The 17577-nt window shown below is 41.9% G+C and overlaps 1 protein-coding gene across 1 annotated transcript in view; it reads left to right on the top strand.

Moving 5' to 3' along the window:
- Positions 1–17577, top strand: part of IFNLR1 (interferon lambda receptor 1) — a 93538-nt gene that overhangs the window by 59402 nt on the left and 16559 nt on the right. Inside the window, exons 2-5 of the mRNA XM_088460574.1 lie at positions 163–307; positions 9840–10009; positions 13776–13924; positions 16953–17109. Of these exons, the coding sequence (XP_088316700.1) occupies positions 163–307; positions 9840–10009; positions 13776–13924; positions 16953–17109 (621 nt within the window). The remainder of the gene's footprint in view (positions 1–162; positions 308–9839; positions 10010–13775; positions 13925–16952; positions 17110–17577) is intronic.

Raw genomic sequence — 17577 nt, 5'->3', positions numbered from 1 at the left:
AATTTATGTCACAGTTGTGGAAAACTGTATACACCACTTGCGTTAGTGCCACACAGTGGTTAATGTGAAGAAAAAAGAGAGAAAAAAATTGCACTGGTTTTTTTGCGGATATAAGGGTACACTAATTCTGTCGTTATAATGGTGTACTATTCTTGTTTTTAGGTAATCTTCATAAACCCGTAAATCTCAAAGTGGAATCCAGAAACTTCAGTCTCTATCTAACATGGCTTCCAGATCCTGCAAATCCACCTACTGTAACTTACCAAGTACAGTGCAAAACTGGTTACGATGCAGCTACACAAAAAGGGTAATTGTGGACATACTACAACTTTTTATTTTACCGCTGGTTTATACAATAATGTTTATATGATTTATTTATAAATTGAGGATAATGCTACTGAAAGTAAAAATTTATATAAGTCACAAAGTATTTATTTACGTTAGAAAAAAATAGGCCCAAATTATATTTCTATTTAAAAAATCAATGTTGAATGAAGAAAAATCTGCTGCAGGTGATTGTATATACAGAGCCTAACCTGTTAAAACAGGTGAAAAAACTGATAGCAGGAGAGGATTATATAGAATGAACCCATCTGGTTCATTATACAATCTCACTAAAATCTGTCAGTTTTTGAGTATCTTAGATTGCAGAAGGTTCATTTAATTGCATTCATATTGATAATTATTAGACATCACCTTTATGATTTACTGTCTGTAATGATACAAAATGTAGTGATCAAAGGTATAAATGTCCCCATCTTGCACTTTTTCTATTATTATTATTATTACATTTTATTTATGGGGCGCCACAAGAGGTCCGCAGCGCCGTACATACAGTAAAGGGTACACAGAACATTACATTACAATACAGTAACCAACTTATAAACAGAGCACAAGTAACAATTAGCAACACAATTCTCCATGCACAATACAGCTGGGAAGGTGAAGGCTGTCATAGAAATGCTAGAGAAGAAGGCTGTGAGACAGTGGGGAGGAGGACCCTAGGGGTTTCTATGACAGGTTTAAACTTTGCACTGTTCAGAAATATTTATTACAGTCTTGAGGAAATAGCAGACACATATTCTTCTATTATGGGAAACAAATCATTCAAAATATTTTTACTATGCAAATTCAGTAAAAATATATTTTTGACATTTTGGAATGCAAAGCTGTGTCTAGGTGTGCATTTTCTGTTTTTTTTTTTTTTAAATGGTAAGGGTTATCATACTACCAAAAATCTGTCTGCATCCTGGCCGTTGGGATCCCGTACAGGATCCCGTACCCAACCCACAAAACGTGATGTTTTGCTATTAAAAGTATTGGCCTTTTAAATGCTGAAATTAAATATATTTAAACCCACACACAGCATCCTTTCGCCTACTTAATGGTGTATAAAACCCTGCGTGATGAACCAAAGATTTAAAATTTTGATTAATTAGTCCATAAGACCTTTGTGTAGTCTTCAGTAGTCCCACTGGGACTACTTCATGGCCCAAGCAAGCCTCTTTTTCATTGCTACAGAATAGCTGTAAACAGGGGCATAGCCAGAACTTTGTGGGCCTTATAGCAACATTTTGAAGATGCCCCACACCAATGCTTCTAGCGAGACACCATGTCACACATCGGGATCCTGGTCCCTGTTACTGAATCCGGTGGTGTCATCTTACTGCCATCTGGGTCCCCAGCTTGTGGCCTGCGGCAGCCCTGAAACCTGTTGACACTCGTACAAATGTGGCTTGCGTTTCTCCTCTTGGCAGTTCCCACCGTTAAGAACCATGGGCACCGCCATCTTGTGAGTGATCACATGACCTGTTCTACGAACCAGCTTCCACAGCCTTGGTCACATGTCCTACCCAGGATATGAGGAACCAGGAACTGCCAACAGTGCATTGTCAGAACAACATCTCACTATGAGGATCATTACCCTGGCTCCTGGGTCAGCCTCTGCTTCTGCCTCAGTGTGTTCCAGCACAACTGCTCCACTAATTGGTTAATGAACATTCTGCTATCCAGAAAACTTGTATTCACAGTATTGCTTCACAGCATTCAGCTCCAGTGCTATCGAGAAGACCTGCCAAAATATTACTTCACAGCATTCTGTTCCAGTGCTATCCAGAAAGCCAGCTCCATTATGGCTTCACAGGGCAACCAACCCCAAAGACGGACCCACTCCAATATTTGGATAGCAGACTGGAAGAGCAAGAAGCTAATCAAGGTCAATGCATGCAATTCCTGCAGGATCTATCCACTCCAGAGTTGCTTGGCTCAATAAGGTCCTGTTTTCCGGCTTCAACATCCAGGCTCAGCTTACCTACTCTGAATAGGTACAATGGTGATCCCAAAACATGCTGGAGATTTCTGAACCAGTGCAGCAAGAACTAACATTGCTTACATACTTTAGCTACTCTCTGAGCAACCCCAGGCATGGGCATCTCTGCTCTGGGAAATTTCTGAACCAATCCTATTAGACTAAGACAGACCACCTCTGCAGCATCTGACATTTTGTGACTTCGGCAAGACTCACATACTGTGGGACAATACTTTGTGCAATTCCGAGCTCTAGGCCTGATTCAGAGTTGGGAATAGAGTAAGATAGAGCAAGTAACTGTGTACCTGGACAAACCATGTTGCAATGCAAGGGGTGAAAATACACACATTTTATTTTGCATGCAGGGTAAACACTGGTTGGTTTTGCATGTAGTTCACAAGTACTGGGCAGCTTTATTTTTACACTGCAATTTAGATTTCAGTTTGACACACCCCTCCCAAATCTAAATCTCTCTGCACATTATACATCTGCCCACCTGTAGTGCAGCATGGTTTTACCAAGATGCACAGTTACTTGCTCTTTCTTTCCCTATTCCCAAATATGAATCAGGTCCTCTGTCATCAGAATTTCAGTGGAATAATGAGGCACTTGTCGCAGTCTTCTGGCAAGGCCTTTCTAACAGAATTAAAGACATAGTGGCTGCTCGAGACTTGCCCACTAGCCTAGACGAACTGATATCCTTCTGCAAGAGAGTGGACCTCCGCTTCCATGTAATTGCCCAGGAAAGGGGTAGGGTGGATTGTCCCAAAGTTTGTCCTACTCCACAGTTTCAGGCTTCTCCTCCTAAGTCTGAGCTACCCATATAAATAGGTCATGCCTGAAGAATGAGAAAGACGCTTCCGAGGAAACCCATGTCTTTATTGTGCCTGTCCTGGCCACATGCTTGGATCTTTTCCCAAACAGTCAGGAAATGCCCACTCCTAGCTGATAGTGCAAAGGTCAGTTTATGAGTGTCTACTCACTCTCAATGCAAACAATACTATGTCATTCATACAACTCTTAAACACCCTATGGAGTCTGAATATTTACCTGTTCTTCTAGACTCTGGAGCAGCTGAGAAATTCATGACCGCAGCATTGTCTAAGAAACTGGCCATCCCCTTAACCTTCACTTCCATCCAATCTAACTTACCATGGTAGATGATAGTTGCATTCTGGATGGTACCGTCATCGCTCAGCAGACTCCCCAGTGACTCTCACTGTAAGCATACTCGACTCTGAGACCATCTCTATCCTAGTCATATCAAAAGCCTCAGCTCATCCTTGGGTTTCCCTGGCTACAGCAGTATAATCCACATGCTTATTGGACTACTCCTCAGGTCCTGTCCTGTGGACCCTCTTGCACCAGGAGGTGCCTCAGATTCTTCCTCAATGCACCACTTCATTTACTGAGAGTCCTACCATTCCTCCACTTTACAGGGAGTTCCAATATATTTTCAGTATACAAGCCACAGATACTCTTTCCCCACACTGAGGCTGGGATTGCCCTATAGATCTGATAACGGGCAAGTCTCTCCCTCTTGACCAGAGGAAGGGTGTATTCTATCTCTTCCAAGAGAGCCAGGCAATGACTGAGAATCTGAGAAAAGGAGAATCTGGAAAAAGGTTTCATCCTCCGGTGTACCTCTCCTTCCAGAGTAGGGTTTTCTTTGTTAAGAGAAAGAGGGTCAACGTCCACATAGTGATTATTGTGGCTTGAATGACATCCCAATCAAAAATCAGTATCCATTTCCACTGATCTCACAATTAGTCAAATGAGCAACCATCTTCTCAAAGTTAGACTTTAGAGGTGCATGCAACCTCATCAGAATCCGCTGGGGTGCTGAGTGTAAAACAGCCCTTAATACCCAGGATGGACATTAAGTGATTGGTGATGCCCTACGGTCTGTGTAATGCTCCCGCTGTTCTCCAGAGCTTTGTGAATGAAATCTTCTGGGACTTGCAATATGTAATTGTGGCCTTGTATCTGGATGACATCCTCTTTTTTTCAAAACGTTGAGTGTCATTGCAACATGTAAATGAAGTTCTTCTGTTAAGACAAAACAACCTGTTCTCCCTTCCTCAGGTATATTATCTCTGGCTCTGGATTGAAAATGGATCCAGAGAAAGTTCAGGTAATCCTCAATTGGCCACGGAATTCGGCCAAAATAATTACTATCACAAGTCCTCTGCATCCACTCCATTTCATACATTATGTGGACTACACCCTTGCTTACCATCAATCACTCCTATGCCATCAGCCTATGTTCTGGCCTCTCAGTCTTTCCTCCAAACTTAAAGACTTATCTTGTTAAAGTGTCTCAATGCTATAAATGCCATGCAGAAAAGAAGTGAAGAACTATCTATAAGTCTACAACCTAAAGACAACAGTTCGGCTGTCCACACATAGGACCTCATTCAGAGTCGGTCGTTCTGGACGCTCGGTCTACGCAACCGATGTTCGCTAAACTGCGCATGCATAAAATTTGCAATGCGCGTGCGCAAACTAGCTGTTACGATCAGAAATTGCTCTCTTCTTGAACACAGCCAGGTCGTTAGTTTGAGTGACAGAATGAGCCGTTGGTGGGTGGTAAAAGGGGAAGGTGCTTGTAAACGGGGGTGTGGAGATCCGAACGCAGGCGTGCCTGACTATGCGAGGGGAGTTTAATGGGAGTGCATAATAACAAAGTAGTGTCATGGCACACGTGACATGGGTGGTTATTACACTGACTAGATCGTAGTGCTTAAGAGATGGTATGGTCAGCCTTTAGCTCTGCGATCAGCTCTGATAGGTCCCGATGGTCTTGATTAATCCTTATATCCCCGGAGATGAAGTGTGTGGCGATCAAGAAGGGGGCATGTATTTAGTCTTACGACCGCTTCTTACCCTCGGTCGAACCCATCTTAGCGATGCAACTTACGATCACTTCATTTGCATATCCGGCCCCTTTCCCCTACGACCAAGCGGCCGCAACGACCGACTCTGAATGAGGTCCATAATCTTCGCCTCTGGGTACCATTAATGAAATTTGCACCTCTGTATATCGGGCCATTCTATATATCTCAGGTGATTAATCCCATCTTAAACAAGCTCCAGTTTGCCCCTTATCTCCGGTTTCCCAATTTGTTTTATCATATCTCCCTCTTGAAACACTTGGTGCTGAACCGCTTTTACTCTCTCTATCAGGGTTTTTCAAAAATTCAGACTCTGCGTTTAGAGGATAATAAGGTCAAAAACATCCATGATTCCAGATTTAGACATTGTCATCTTCAGTACCTCATAGACTGGAAAGGATAGAGGAGAGAGGTTGGGTCACCTCCCACGTGCATGCACTAGGACTGGTCTGAATATGTTGTATTCCATTCCCAAAGCTGCAAGCCAAGTGTCCAGTGGCCACTCCTAAGTGAGTAAGGTCACACATCTAAGCCTGGGTCCCAGTTACCGGGTCTGGTGGTGTCACCTTATTGCCATCTGTCTGCAGCATCCCTGAGACCTGTGGTCACTCATGTGCAAATGTGGCTGGAGTTTCTGAATTTCTGAACCATGGGTGCTGCCTTCTTGGTAGTGATCACATGACCTGTTCTATGAACCAGTCCGCACCCTACTTAACCCAAGAATTGCCAACAGCACATTGCCAGAACAACATCTCACTATGAGGATCGGTACCCTGGCTCCTGGTTCAGTCTCTGCTCTAGTATTGCTTCTCAGCATTCTGCCTCAGTGTGTTCCAGCAACTTACTCTGGTATTTGCTTCACAATCATTCTGCTTCAGTGTATTTCAGCACACCTGCTTTAGTAATTACTTCACAAGCATTCTGCTCCAAATCTATTCAATATACTTGTTCCAGTATTGCTTTGTAGTATTCAGCTCCAGTGCTATCCAAAAACCTGCTCCAGTATTGCTTCACAGCATTCAGCTCAAGTGCTAACCAGAAAACCTGCTCCATATTTTATTGTGGCCTGCATCATTTGTGCCTCCGGCTCCCAGTTCTAGTTCATTGCAGTCTGCCTTTGAATATTCTACACACTTCTATAGCCGCAAATTAATCCTGCTAGTCTGCATCTGTTCTCAATACCAATCTCCAACATCATTCTTCTACTGTTATTAAACCTACATGAGGAAAAAATTATTAAACTATACAGCTTCATCCACATTCCAGCTCATACAGCTAGCCCAAGCATCTCTGACCCGAAGCAATAAACCCCTGTTTCTAACTGAATTTACTGCCGCAAATTGCCTATCTTAAGTCTCGTGTCCCAATTTGGAGTAAACTGCCACTAACTTTAACGGGAAGGGTGAACCTTGTTAAAATGGTTCTCCAACCTAAAATCTTTGTCATTCTCCGGTGTACATTCCTCAGATTTTTTTTAAACAGATTGATGGCCTTTTATCCTCTCTACTGTGGGCCAACAAAAGAGTCTGGATCAAATTAGATACTTTAACTAGGCCTCGTGATTCTGGTGGCTTGACATTACCCTTTTTTAAATTTTATTATTTTGCTGCACAATTGACACATGTATGGGAATGGATTACTAACAACACTGATAATTCCTTGCCTTACCTTGTCCTGGCTCACTATAAGACAGGCCTATCTCCATTGTGACTATTGCTGAGTGATAATATACATATAGTTAATATGCCCTTAATTAGGCAGGCCATCACTATCTGGAGACTGGTTTCACGTCTATTACAAGCAGAGGGCATAGATCCAGATACTCCTCTTCCTAATGCTAATTGTCTCAGGGAGCTCTCTGCTCTTCAGGTCGTGAGGCCTGGGGCCAGTGGGGTATAGTGTCTATTGGGCAGATATTTCAGGCAGAAAGGCTAAAGTCCTTTCACCAGTTGCGTCTAGAGTTTGATGTCCCCAACCATTTCTTCTTTAGATACCTCCAGCTTAGACATGCTATCAATGCCCAGTTCTCTGAAGTTCCTCTATCTCTACAGGAGTCTCCCATTAAAACTTTATTGCAATCTGCTGGTTCTGTCCGCTTAATATCTGGGATTTACTCTAACTTGTTGAACAAGCATCATAAGTCTGAGTTATTATCTTTAAAACTGCAATGGGAAAATGATGTTGGAGTAATGGAGGAGGATGACTGGAGAGCAGCTCTTGCTAGCCCTCGTTTTGCTACCACGTCCGTTAGATACCAGCAGATACAATACTTTATAATACACAGAGTATATATGACACCTGTCCGATTAATGAGAATAGGGGGCAGGACGGACTCAAAATGTCCTAAATGTAACTCATCTGAGAGTAACTTTTGGCATTTAATATGGTCATGTCCTCTGGTAAATTCCTTTTGGCAGGGGGTACTTTGTGTTATTATTTCTACGGGTATACCTCAAGATATCCTTACCCCTATGACATGCATTTTGGCTGTGATTGATGCAGACACAATTGATAAACATGCCATATGATACACTAATAACCTATGTACGCTTGCCAAAGTATGTATAGCAAGGGAGTGGATGGCGACTTCTGGGCCAAACCTGGGAACATTGCTATCCTTGGTTGGGGCGGTTGCTGCACATGAAAAGTATGTTTATACTGCCAGAAACGCAGTACAGAAATACTATGCTACCTGGGAAAGATGGCTCGATTCACCACATAGTTGTTCAAGGATGACTGTGCCTAACTTGTTCAGTGCATAACTCCAGGGAGTTACGATACCATAATACGCGAATATTGTTGTGTGAAAAGGCATTGCCGTATATGTCAAATTATATATTTACTATTTGCAAGTCATGTGAAGGAAGGAATATAATTCATTTGTAATTTAAATGTTGTGAAGTGAGACCACACACATTTACCTTTTTGATTTTTGTATTTAGAAATTTTTATTGTATTATTTACAATGTTTTTTACAGTGTAAATTTATTATGCATTTAAAAATCAATAAAAATTAATTGGATTAAAAATAAATAAATAAATAAATAAACCCCTGTTTCCATGACACACCTCTCTCCGCAGTGGTTTGTCTTTTTATGCCGCACAGTGGTGCTCTAGGTCATTTTATGCTCCATAGTAGTGCTCTAGTTCATATAATGCCCATAGTAGTACCCTGGTTCATTTTATGCCCCAGTGATCTAGTTCACATTACACCACACAGTTCTGGCCATCATATTATGCCACATTGTAGTGCATTCAGTCCACAATATGTATTAATATAGGTCTGCCTATACACATTATGCCACTCAGTGCCCCAGTTCACATTATGCTGCAGTGTCCCCAGAACATATTGTGCTACATTGTAGTCCCCTCACTTCATATTTTGTCACACTATAGTGCCCCCATTTCATACTGTGCAATATTTCAGTAACCCCAGGTCATACCGTGCAACATTACAGTTGCTCCAGTACATATTATGCCAAACTATAGTGCCTCCAATTCATATTGTTCTACATGGCAGTGCCCTCCAGTTCATATTATGCCACACTATAGTGTCCAAGTTCATATTATGTAACATTACAGTGCCTCCAAGTTCATATTATGTTACAGTACCCCAGTACATTATAACAGCCACTACACACACCCTGCTTACCAGCAGAACAATCACTACTACCCACCCCTTAACATTATAACATCCAATACGCACACCACTCACTGAAAATGGAATGTCTCCCCATTAGGCAGCCTTTTCCTAAATAGAAGTTTGATAAGATAAAAGGTCAATTGGATATAATCACTTATCTCACCTTATTTGCCAGTGTCAACGCTTCAAGTGTCCCATCTGTATTCGTAGCTTTTTTCCTACCAGCTCCTACCTGGGGGAAACTTCACTTTCAGTGGAGATATTCTTAATTTTGGCACGCTGTCCCTTTCTGGGACAGTCCTAAGTTTAGAGCTCATACTTACCCCCTTCGCTCATTTCATAAAGGCTGTAATCAAGGAGAAGCCTACGTTCCAACAGTACCTCACTGATTAGCTCAGACAACTATATGACATGGGTATGGGCCCCCTAAGCCTCTGGGCCCCATAGCAACCCACCCACTAATGCAAAGCACGAGGGACATACCAAAGGGTACTGGAGGTTGGTTAAAGTTTAGGTCAAATGGACACAACTCAACCAAAGTTATTATTATTAATAATAATAATAATAATAATATCAATTCTAATAACAAAAACATAATGTCCCAGCATCCCCTCCCCCTAGATTCAGCCAAGGTGAACATCACCTCACGACACAAACACTTCTGGCTGCTGGACCTAAAATTCCTGTGGATCCAAACCTGTGCATCTCTATCACATTAAAAAATAATGTATTGTTTTATGATGCAAACTGTACTGTGATGTTGTATGCCATTATAAAGTGATCTTGGGATGTCTTAAACACATTTTTGCTAGTCCGTGTAATAAGGTCTTAAATTACTCCAAAGGTTATCTATTGAAAGCCATAATTATATTTCATCCATTCCAGAATATTCGAGATATTGATTTTGTAGGTAGAAATTAGCAATTTGTCTTGAATTAATATCTTTTTTTTTTTTTTACCCTTGAATTAATTTTTTTTTTTATCCTTTTTTAAGATGGAAAAGTGTCTCCACATGCAAAAATATCACTGTGCCAGTGTGTGATCTTACCTGTTTCCTTATGAAGGAACGCTATTGGCAACATATGGTGCGGGTAAGGGCTGTCTCCCATTTGCTGCATAGCTCTCCATGGGTCAAACATGTGAATATATCATACATGTTTACAGGTGAGTGTTAGTGCACCAAAGCACCCGATCACTATTTTTTACAAATCAACAAATGGACAATTTAATATTCTGCTTATAAGGAGTCTATGTACCAATAATCGCAGAACTGCAGTGAGTATTATCTATCCATATCACAGGGGATATTTTCGTTAAAAAGGAAAATATCCCCACTATGTACAAACGGGAACTTGCAGTTGCGGTAACCGCTGTCCCTGCGAGTTATAACCCCTGCAAATTGTAGAAGTCTTGCACACAATATCAGCTTCGGAAGCCTGGCCAGGGGCTGCGAGAGAGAGACCGATAAATCTCTCTCCTGCACCTGTAGCCCCTATAGGCTTAAAGCATTTGACACCATCTAAAGATAGTGTAAACTACATATGCCAAACTCTGAAAAGTTTTGCTTTTTGGAGTTTGGTACAAAGGGATCAGATAGCATTCCCCATTTATAACAATGGGGATTGCGATCTGCAGTGCCATAGATTTCTCTGAAATCTCCTGCATTGTGCCATTAGTACATAGTTCTGCATATTTTTATGTAACAAACAGCTTGATACATAGGCCTCTAAAACACTTCAGTTTAAGTTATTAGGCATTTATATGCAGCAGAAACATACTTTAGGACAGCTTAAAGCCTGCTAAACGGAATTGGTATGAGATGCCGGTGCTCGAGATTCCGGTGGTTGAAATCCTGAAGCCGGCATCTTGAAAGGGTTAACATACCGACACTTGTTGGTCTGTATGCTATCCCTTCCCCTCTCCCTACCCTAACCCCCCTTGTTTGGTGCCTAACCCTAACCTTCCCTCCCTAGTGCGTGTACCTAACCTCCCCCTCCCCCATGCCTAACCCTAATCCTCCCCCTAGTGCCTAACCCTAACTTTCCCCCCTAACACCCCGATACTTACCTTAAGTATCCCAGCGCCGGTAATACGCGTGTTGGCATCCAGACCGCCGGGATGCCGAACGCATACCTGCTAAACAGTTAAGCACACAAGACAAGGCCTGGTCTGTCAACATACTGTTCAAAATGCTGCAAAATAACCCTAAAAACTTTATTAGGGGCAGTGAGCAAATACCTTTGTGTGATTATAGGGTGGTGTCAAAATATGATTTTTTTAAATGTATATTGATTAATTTATTTCTGCAATTTACTTGTAATTGTTTTGTTTCTTCCCTGCATTTTTTTTAATAAAGTGCAGTATCTTATTTTAGTCTGCTATTACAAGTTATAATGTGTGTATATGTAGAGTTGGATTCAAGTCCAAAACAGAAGTGCAAATTGTATCCGCTCGTTGCACTTCTCTAAGTCTAGAGAGGCAGAACATGGGAAGCGTACCTGTTGCTGATACTTCCCTTCTGTGTAATGGTGCGTACACACGGTATGATCAGTCAGCGATAACGATATCGCTGACTGGTCTCCCTGCACCTTCCCGGTGTGCTGGATGATCGATATCGATCATCCAGCACACCACCAACCCACCAACGACGGGCCAGTGTCCCGCGATCGTTGATCGCGGGTCCCTATGTAAGCTGCTCTATATTGACCAGGTTGGCCTGCATGCACAGCCGATGGACGATATCGTTATCATCCATACGTGCCCGCGCATCCCTGGTCTTTGAGGGTTGGATGCACCAAAAAATTAATGATCTGAATGATAACGATATGAACGATATCATTATCGTTCAAATCGTGCATTTTTATCATACTGTGTGTACGCACCTTAAGATCCCTGATGATAATGATTATCAGCATGGCCCTTACAACTGTGTTTGGAAATTAATAATATATTTGTGCCAAGTTGACCACCTTAGCTTCTTCCAGTGCTGGACTGGAGCATGAAGGGCCCACATTGGAATGCAATAATAGAGGCCCACAAATGGGTGTGGCCAGTCACTGGAGGGGGTGTGGCCAACTATAATTGTAAAAGTTATTGGTCTAATTTATTACCCATTTATATACTAAAAATAGAACATTATAAAACTATGTCTCTATTAGTGGGAAAGGTCAGTGATCTACTCCTGTGCATGTCAGTCAGTTATGTGGGCAGGGGTCAGTTGTGGTGGGAATGAAGGGGGTCATGTAGGCAGTGCAGTGTTTGGTATGGAGGGGCCAGGGGCATAGTACAAACAGCAGAGAGATAGTGTTTGGTATGGAAGGGTCAAGGGAGTAGTGCATATAGGTAGTGGTGAGTATGGAGGGGTCAGGGAGGTAGTGGTAAGCCACCCAGTAACCCTTGCAATGCTGGTCAATTGTGGGTAAATGAGACCACTACACATGTATTAACATTTTGCCACATTGTAGTGCCCCCCATGTTAGTGCATCTTCATTATACCACACTATAGTGCCTCCAACCACATACCACTTTAGTGACCAAACAGTATGCTACTTCTAATGCCCACACATTATGCCACACTATAGTGCCCGCACACTATAGCACACTGTAGTACCCGCACATTATATTACACTGTAGTACTCATACATACCACACTGTAGTGCCCACAATTATGCCACCTGTGATGCACCCACACATTATGCTACACTGTAGTGCCCAAACATTATGCCACACTGTAGTGCCCAAACATTATGCCACACTGTAGTGCCCCCACATTATACAACACTGTAGTGCTTCCACACATTATGCTACAAAGAAGTGCTCTCACACATTATGCCACACTGTAGTGCCCCCTATATTATGCCACACTGTAGTGCCCCCCACCCACATTATGCCACACTGTAGTGCCCACACAGTGAACACACCAGAAGCAACAGCAGCCGGCAGAGCAGCAGTCACAGCCTCACAATGAGTCACTCCCATGAGGCTGTGCTGCTGCTGATCTTCTTGGGTAAGAGGAGCATGTGATAGGTTCATCCAATCAGAGCTCAGCACATGCTCCTCTGACCCCACTGCAGAGACTACTGGAATGTATTATCCAGTAGTGCACTGCAGTGCTGAGTCTGACTGTGGTATGATCTAGTCCAGTGGTGGCGAACCCTGGCACTCCAGCTGCTGTGGGACTACAAACTCTAACACTGCCAGAGTTTTGCTATTTGGGAATGCTAAAACTGTGGCAGTGCATGCCTGGATATGTAGTCCCACAGCAGCTGGAGTGCCAGGGTTCACCACCACTGCTCTAGTCCCCTGGATGTAGTAGTTGTCCGTGTCAGTCACAGCCTTGATGACTGCCCGGCAAGCAGCTGCACTGCAGCCTGCTATGAATGAATGGCGCTGTAGGCCACACCCTCCCGCGATAGTGGGCATGGCTATAGATCAGCGGGGCCCAACGGGGATTTCACCGAATCCCTGTTGGCCCAGTCCTTTCCTGGCTTCTTCCAAGGGCCTCCAACAAGGCATGGACACGCCACCATAAGTGGTCACACCCTCCTGTTATGTTTTGACGTCCCTTGTACTCCCCTGCGCATGTGTATTCTTGGCATAGAAAATACTGGTTGTTAGATATAGCCACAAATAGAAGACTAGGGGTAGATGTACTAAGCCCAAACTGTCATTTTTCAAACACAGCCTGTAAAGTGAAAGGAACTGATTGGTTGGTACTTTATCTCTCTCCAAGGCTTAGTACATCTACTGGACTGTAAAATATTGTATTCAATCAGAAGCTGAACTGATCTAGGTGTACATGAGAAACAGATTATACGACTGTATACCTTTAACACTGTGCATGTTGTAAATAGAATGTATAGCACAGGTTCACAGATGAAGGAGACATGTTTTATCATTCTATGCTTTTTTTTTTTTTGCTTTCTTACAGTGGAGCCAGACCCACCATCCCTACACCTAACACAAGGTGAAAGCAGTGTATCTATTAATTTCTCTGTTTTGAGACCAACTTGCTTGCCAGAAATCTTTTCCCTATCTCATTTGAAGTTTTCTGTGGAAGTGACAAGAAATAACAATCTGGTACATGTAACATATTTTTCAGTGTTAACCTCTAGCAGTAGAACTGTAAAATGTAGAAATGTCTATACTTTGATACTGTTGAATGGTAACTCTTCCCAAAATTAGTCATGCTCCTCAAACCACTGGGCGATCAAGCATGCTCTGCAACATGGGATGAAGATGATCACTAATTAACATTTGGGGGTATATTTATCAAAGTTTGATTTAGCATATCTGGTGATTTTGCATTTGATTCATAGTTGCTGATTTCATATATCTCCTCCCCGGGAGAAGCACAGGGAGGAGATTCTGTTGACTAATTTGGGGGACGGGGCTGGACCGAATACGTCATTAGGCCCCGCCCCACCACAGGGAAACGCCGTGATTTGCGGGTCTGCACGTATGGGACGGGGCTAAATTACGTGATTTGCATAGTTGTAGCCCCTCCCCCTACTCGCAAACCCGAAAATTCACGTTACAATCTCCCCATCCTGCCCACTTCACTAGGCAGTGGGCAGAATGTTGGAGATAGGACTATTCTTATCTGGGAGTGCGGGGGGTTACCCAAAAATGTTGATCATCAGAGATTTACTAAAGTCAAAATCGAATGGGAAATCGAGTTTAAAACAGAATCCCCTTCAAAATCGAATATCGTCTAAACTTCGGTACCTTTACATAGACCAACATAGGATCCCCTGATTTACTAATATTCAAATTGAAATCGAACACAAAATCTAACACAACATTCCCAAACTAATAGACCTGTTTCCTGCTGGCGATTTATCATCTGTGCCAGCCTTGGTTGTGAAAGTACGGGGAACAAAAAGAGTAAGGGCCTCCCGTAATTTTGCACAACCAGCACGGGGTTCCTGAGCAGGTCCTGGTTGTGAAATATGTGAACTCAGTGGGTGGGGCCTGTGATGAAATTAGAATACTGGACAAATCTTGTGGATGGACACAGCGGCAGCAGCACAGCCCCTTAGATGAACACACTGACAGCAGCACAGCCCCTTAGATGAACACACTGTCAGCAGCACTGCCGCTTTGATGGACACACTAACAGCAGCACAGCCTTGATGGACACCGCAGAGCAGAGCGCAGCAATGGAGCAGAGCCGAGGCATCTTTTATAGAATTCAAAACCCGCTAGAAACCAACATCAGGAGGATGACATTTAGCCTTGATGTGAAATCCAAGCCTGATGGGAACACCCGAGCCAGGGCTCAGATTGGACTCAGATCCCCAAATTCGGAGCACTTCGGATTTAAGGTAATCTGAAATGCTCATCTCTATCCAAAACTGAACAAGAAATCACTAGTCAAAGTCAAACCATATCTAATTCGATTTAGAAAAGTATTACAAAATCGATTTTTTGAAAATGTGGGATTTTGAGAGTGATATCTACATTTGATTTGCTTCGATTTCAGGTGAGTTCAATCGAACATAAAATTGAATGCAAAATCGAATTGATCAGACCTGAAAAGAAATCCTGGATAAGTAGCATGTTAACGGGTGAAAGACCCTGTTAATGCTTAGGTCCGTGAACTTATCACGGATTCTATGTGTTAACGCCCGTTAACATGTGTTAATGTTTGTTAACACGTTCATTTAATGGACGTTAAAAAGCGTCTCAGGTGAAAAATGGTCTGGAATTAACCACTTGCCTGGCATGGTCTTATCAGATACGACCATACCAGACTGGGCTTTCCGTGACATGGTCGTATCTGATACGCAAAAAAACAAACGCCCTTTACAAGCACCTGTGTTATGCAATTAAGCTGATCTGAGCAACTACCATTTTTTTTGTAAGTTTGGAGAGGCATGAAGGCAGTCAGCATTAGAAGGAGGTGCTGATGCTTATAGTGCCATGTGGAGGTTTTTTGTGGTACCTCCAAGGTAAGTTAGCTCTCAGCTTATATATGTACTGTTATCATGCAGTACATCAATTGTAATTATATGACCCAGAGTGGGTGCTACCATTATGTAGCAATAATTATTTTGGGGTGAGCGTTTGGGAGTGGTGCCCCCGGGGGGGTTCTGACTGGGCCTTTCTCATGGCATCACCACTTAATTCACATAGAATACTTACATCACTTCTCTAATTTTTGTACATTATTTATGTAATTTTAATTCTTTATCATTTCATTAACACTTATTGATTTATCTTTACACATCTATTCTTTACACTTCACTATCACGTTTTTCCCCTTTTTGTGTGATGCCCTGGGGATGGTCCTTGGCTGGAATTTTTTGGGGTGCCTTGCTTCTCGGATGTGAACCCCTTAATGCTAGGGACGCCAGTATAGAGGAGCCTTGACGATTGGCCTGGCGCTTATTCATATATTTGTAAATGTATATGTATGTATATATATGCATGTGTGTATATATATATATATATATATATATATACACGTATATAGATGGCAGCCCCCAACCGATGTTAAGGAAACATTGGTAGCTGTGGTCACAATTGATGTTTCTATTGATGGCCAACAGTACTATATAGCATAAAAACTGCCATTTTTATGGTATACAGCGCTTAAAAAAATTATTTTATTTTAGAAAATCGTGTTGGATAAGTTTTAAAAAGCTGTTACTGACCTATTTCAATCATAAAAAAAACAGACAATTTCGGAGCGGTTTTTGGAGAGAGAATTCGTCAGTTAAGTGGTTAAAGAGCTCCAGATGTTAAAGCCAGAGGTTACCACCCTTTTTCACCTCCATTAAATTAACGGGGCTAATTGGATTGGGCCCTAAGCCTTGGAGAGAGATAAAGTATCAACCAATCAGCTCCTAACTGTCATTTTTCAGACTAAGCGGTGCGTCAGCTCCTGTCACTTTACAGGCTGTGAAAAAAGTCAGTTAGGAGCTGACTGGTTGGTACTTTATCTCTTTCCACTTTATCTCTCAGCAAGACTTAGTACATCTCCCCCATAGAATTAGAATTTTGAAACATACTAAAATTATATAATTTAAATCAATCATTGCCTTGTAGTCTCTTCCATTAAAAACTCTCTCTGCATTTGATTTTCTCTTTGTATTCCTATTAGATCATACAGGACAAACAAAACAATGGATCGTTAATCACAATCAAAACTCATGGATATCAAGGAGAATATTGTTTTGCCGCCAAGACAATATATAGTATGCACGCCATTAAAGAAAGCTCATTATCTAAACCAGTGTGCAAGTTTTTTGCTCAAAAAGGTAACTTATTAATGGATTTAATTTAAAATGTTTATTCCAGTTAAGTAGACAAATAATATACATTGTAGTAAGGTTGAGGCACTGTTTTTTGTATATTGACAATTTTCATTAAGCTATGTATGAACAGTAGTATGTTGTAAAGTGATATTTTTCTTTTGCGATATTACTTACCTAAGGCGTAGTCAGCTTCATCTGGATCTGAGGAGGAAAGAGAAACAGGTGGTTAATGTCTTGTGGACACTGTGATGTATTGGATTATGCAAATATTTGTACACTCTACACAATAGAGAAAGTCACAAATCCATAGTATAGTGTAGATAGGCTTACCCAGGTGAGCCTAGATAATCATATATTAATACTATATAGCTTGTGTAGAGGCACATTAATTTACCCTATAAGGGTGGGTTACAGCAGTTACTTTAGAGCTGTAAACATTCTGATTAGATAGCATATTTAAAGTTGTACTTG

The sequence above is a fragment of the Taudactylus pleione genome, unplaced genomic scaffold, assembly GCF_031769625.1.
Source record: "Taudactylus pleione unplaced genomic scaffold, aTauple2 ptg000007l, whole genome shotgun sequence".
Classification (NCBI taxonomy): Eukaryota; Metazoa; Chordata; class Amphibia; order Anura; family Myobatrachidae; genus Taudactylus; species Taudactylus pleione.
This window is presented reverse-complemented; position numbering and strand designations above follow the sequence as displayed.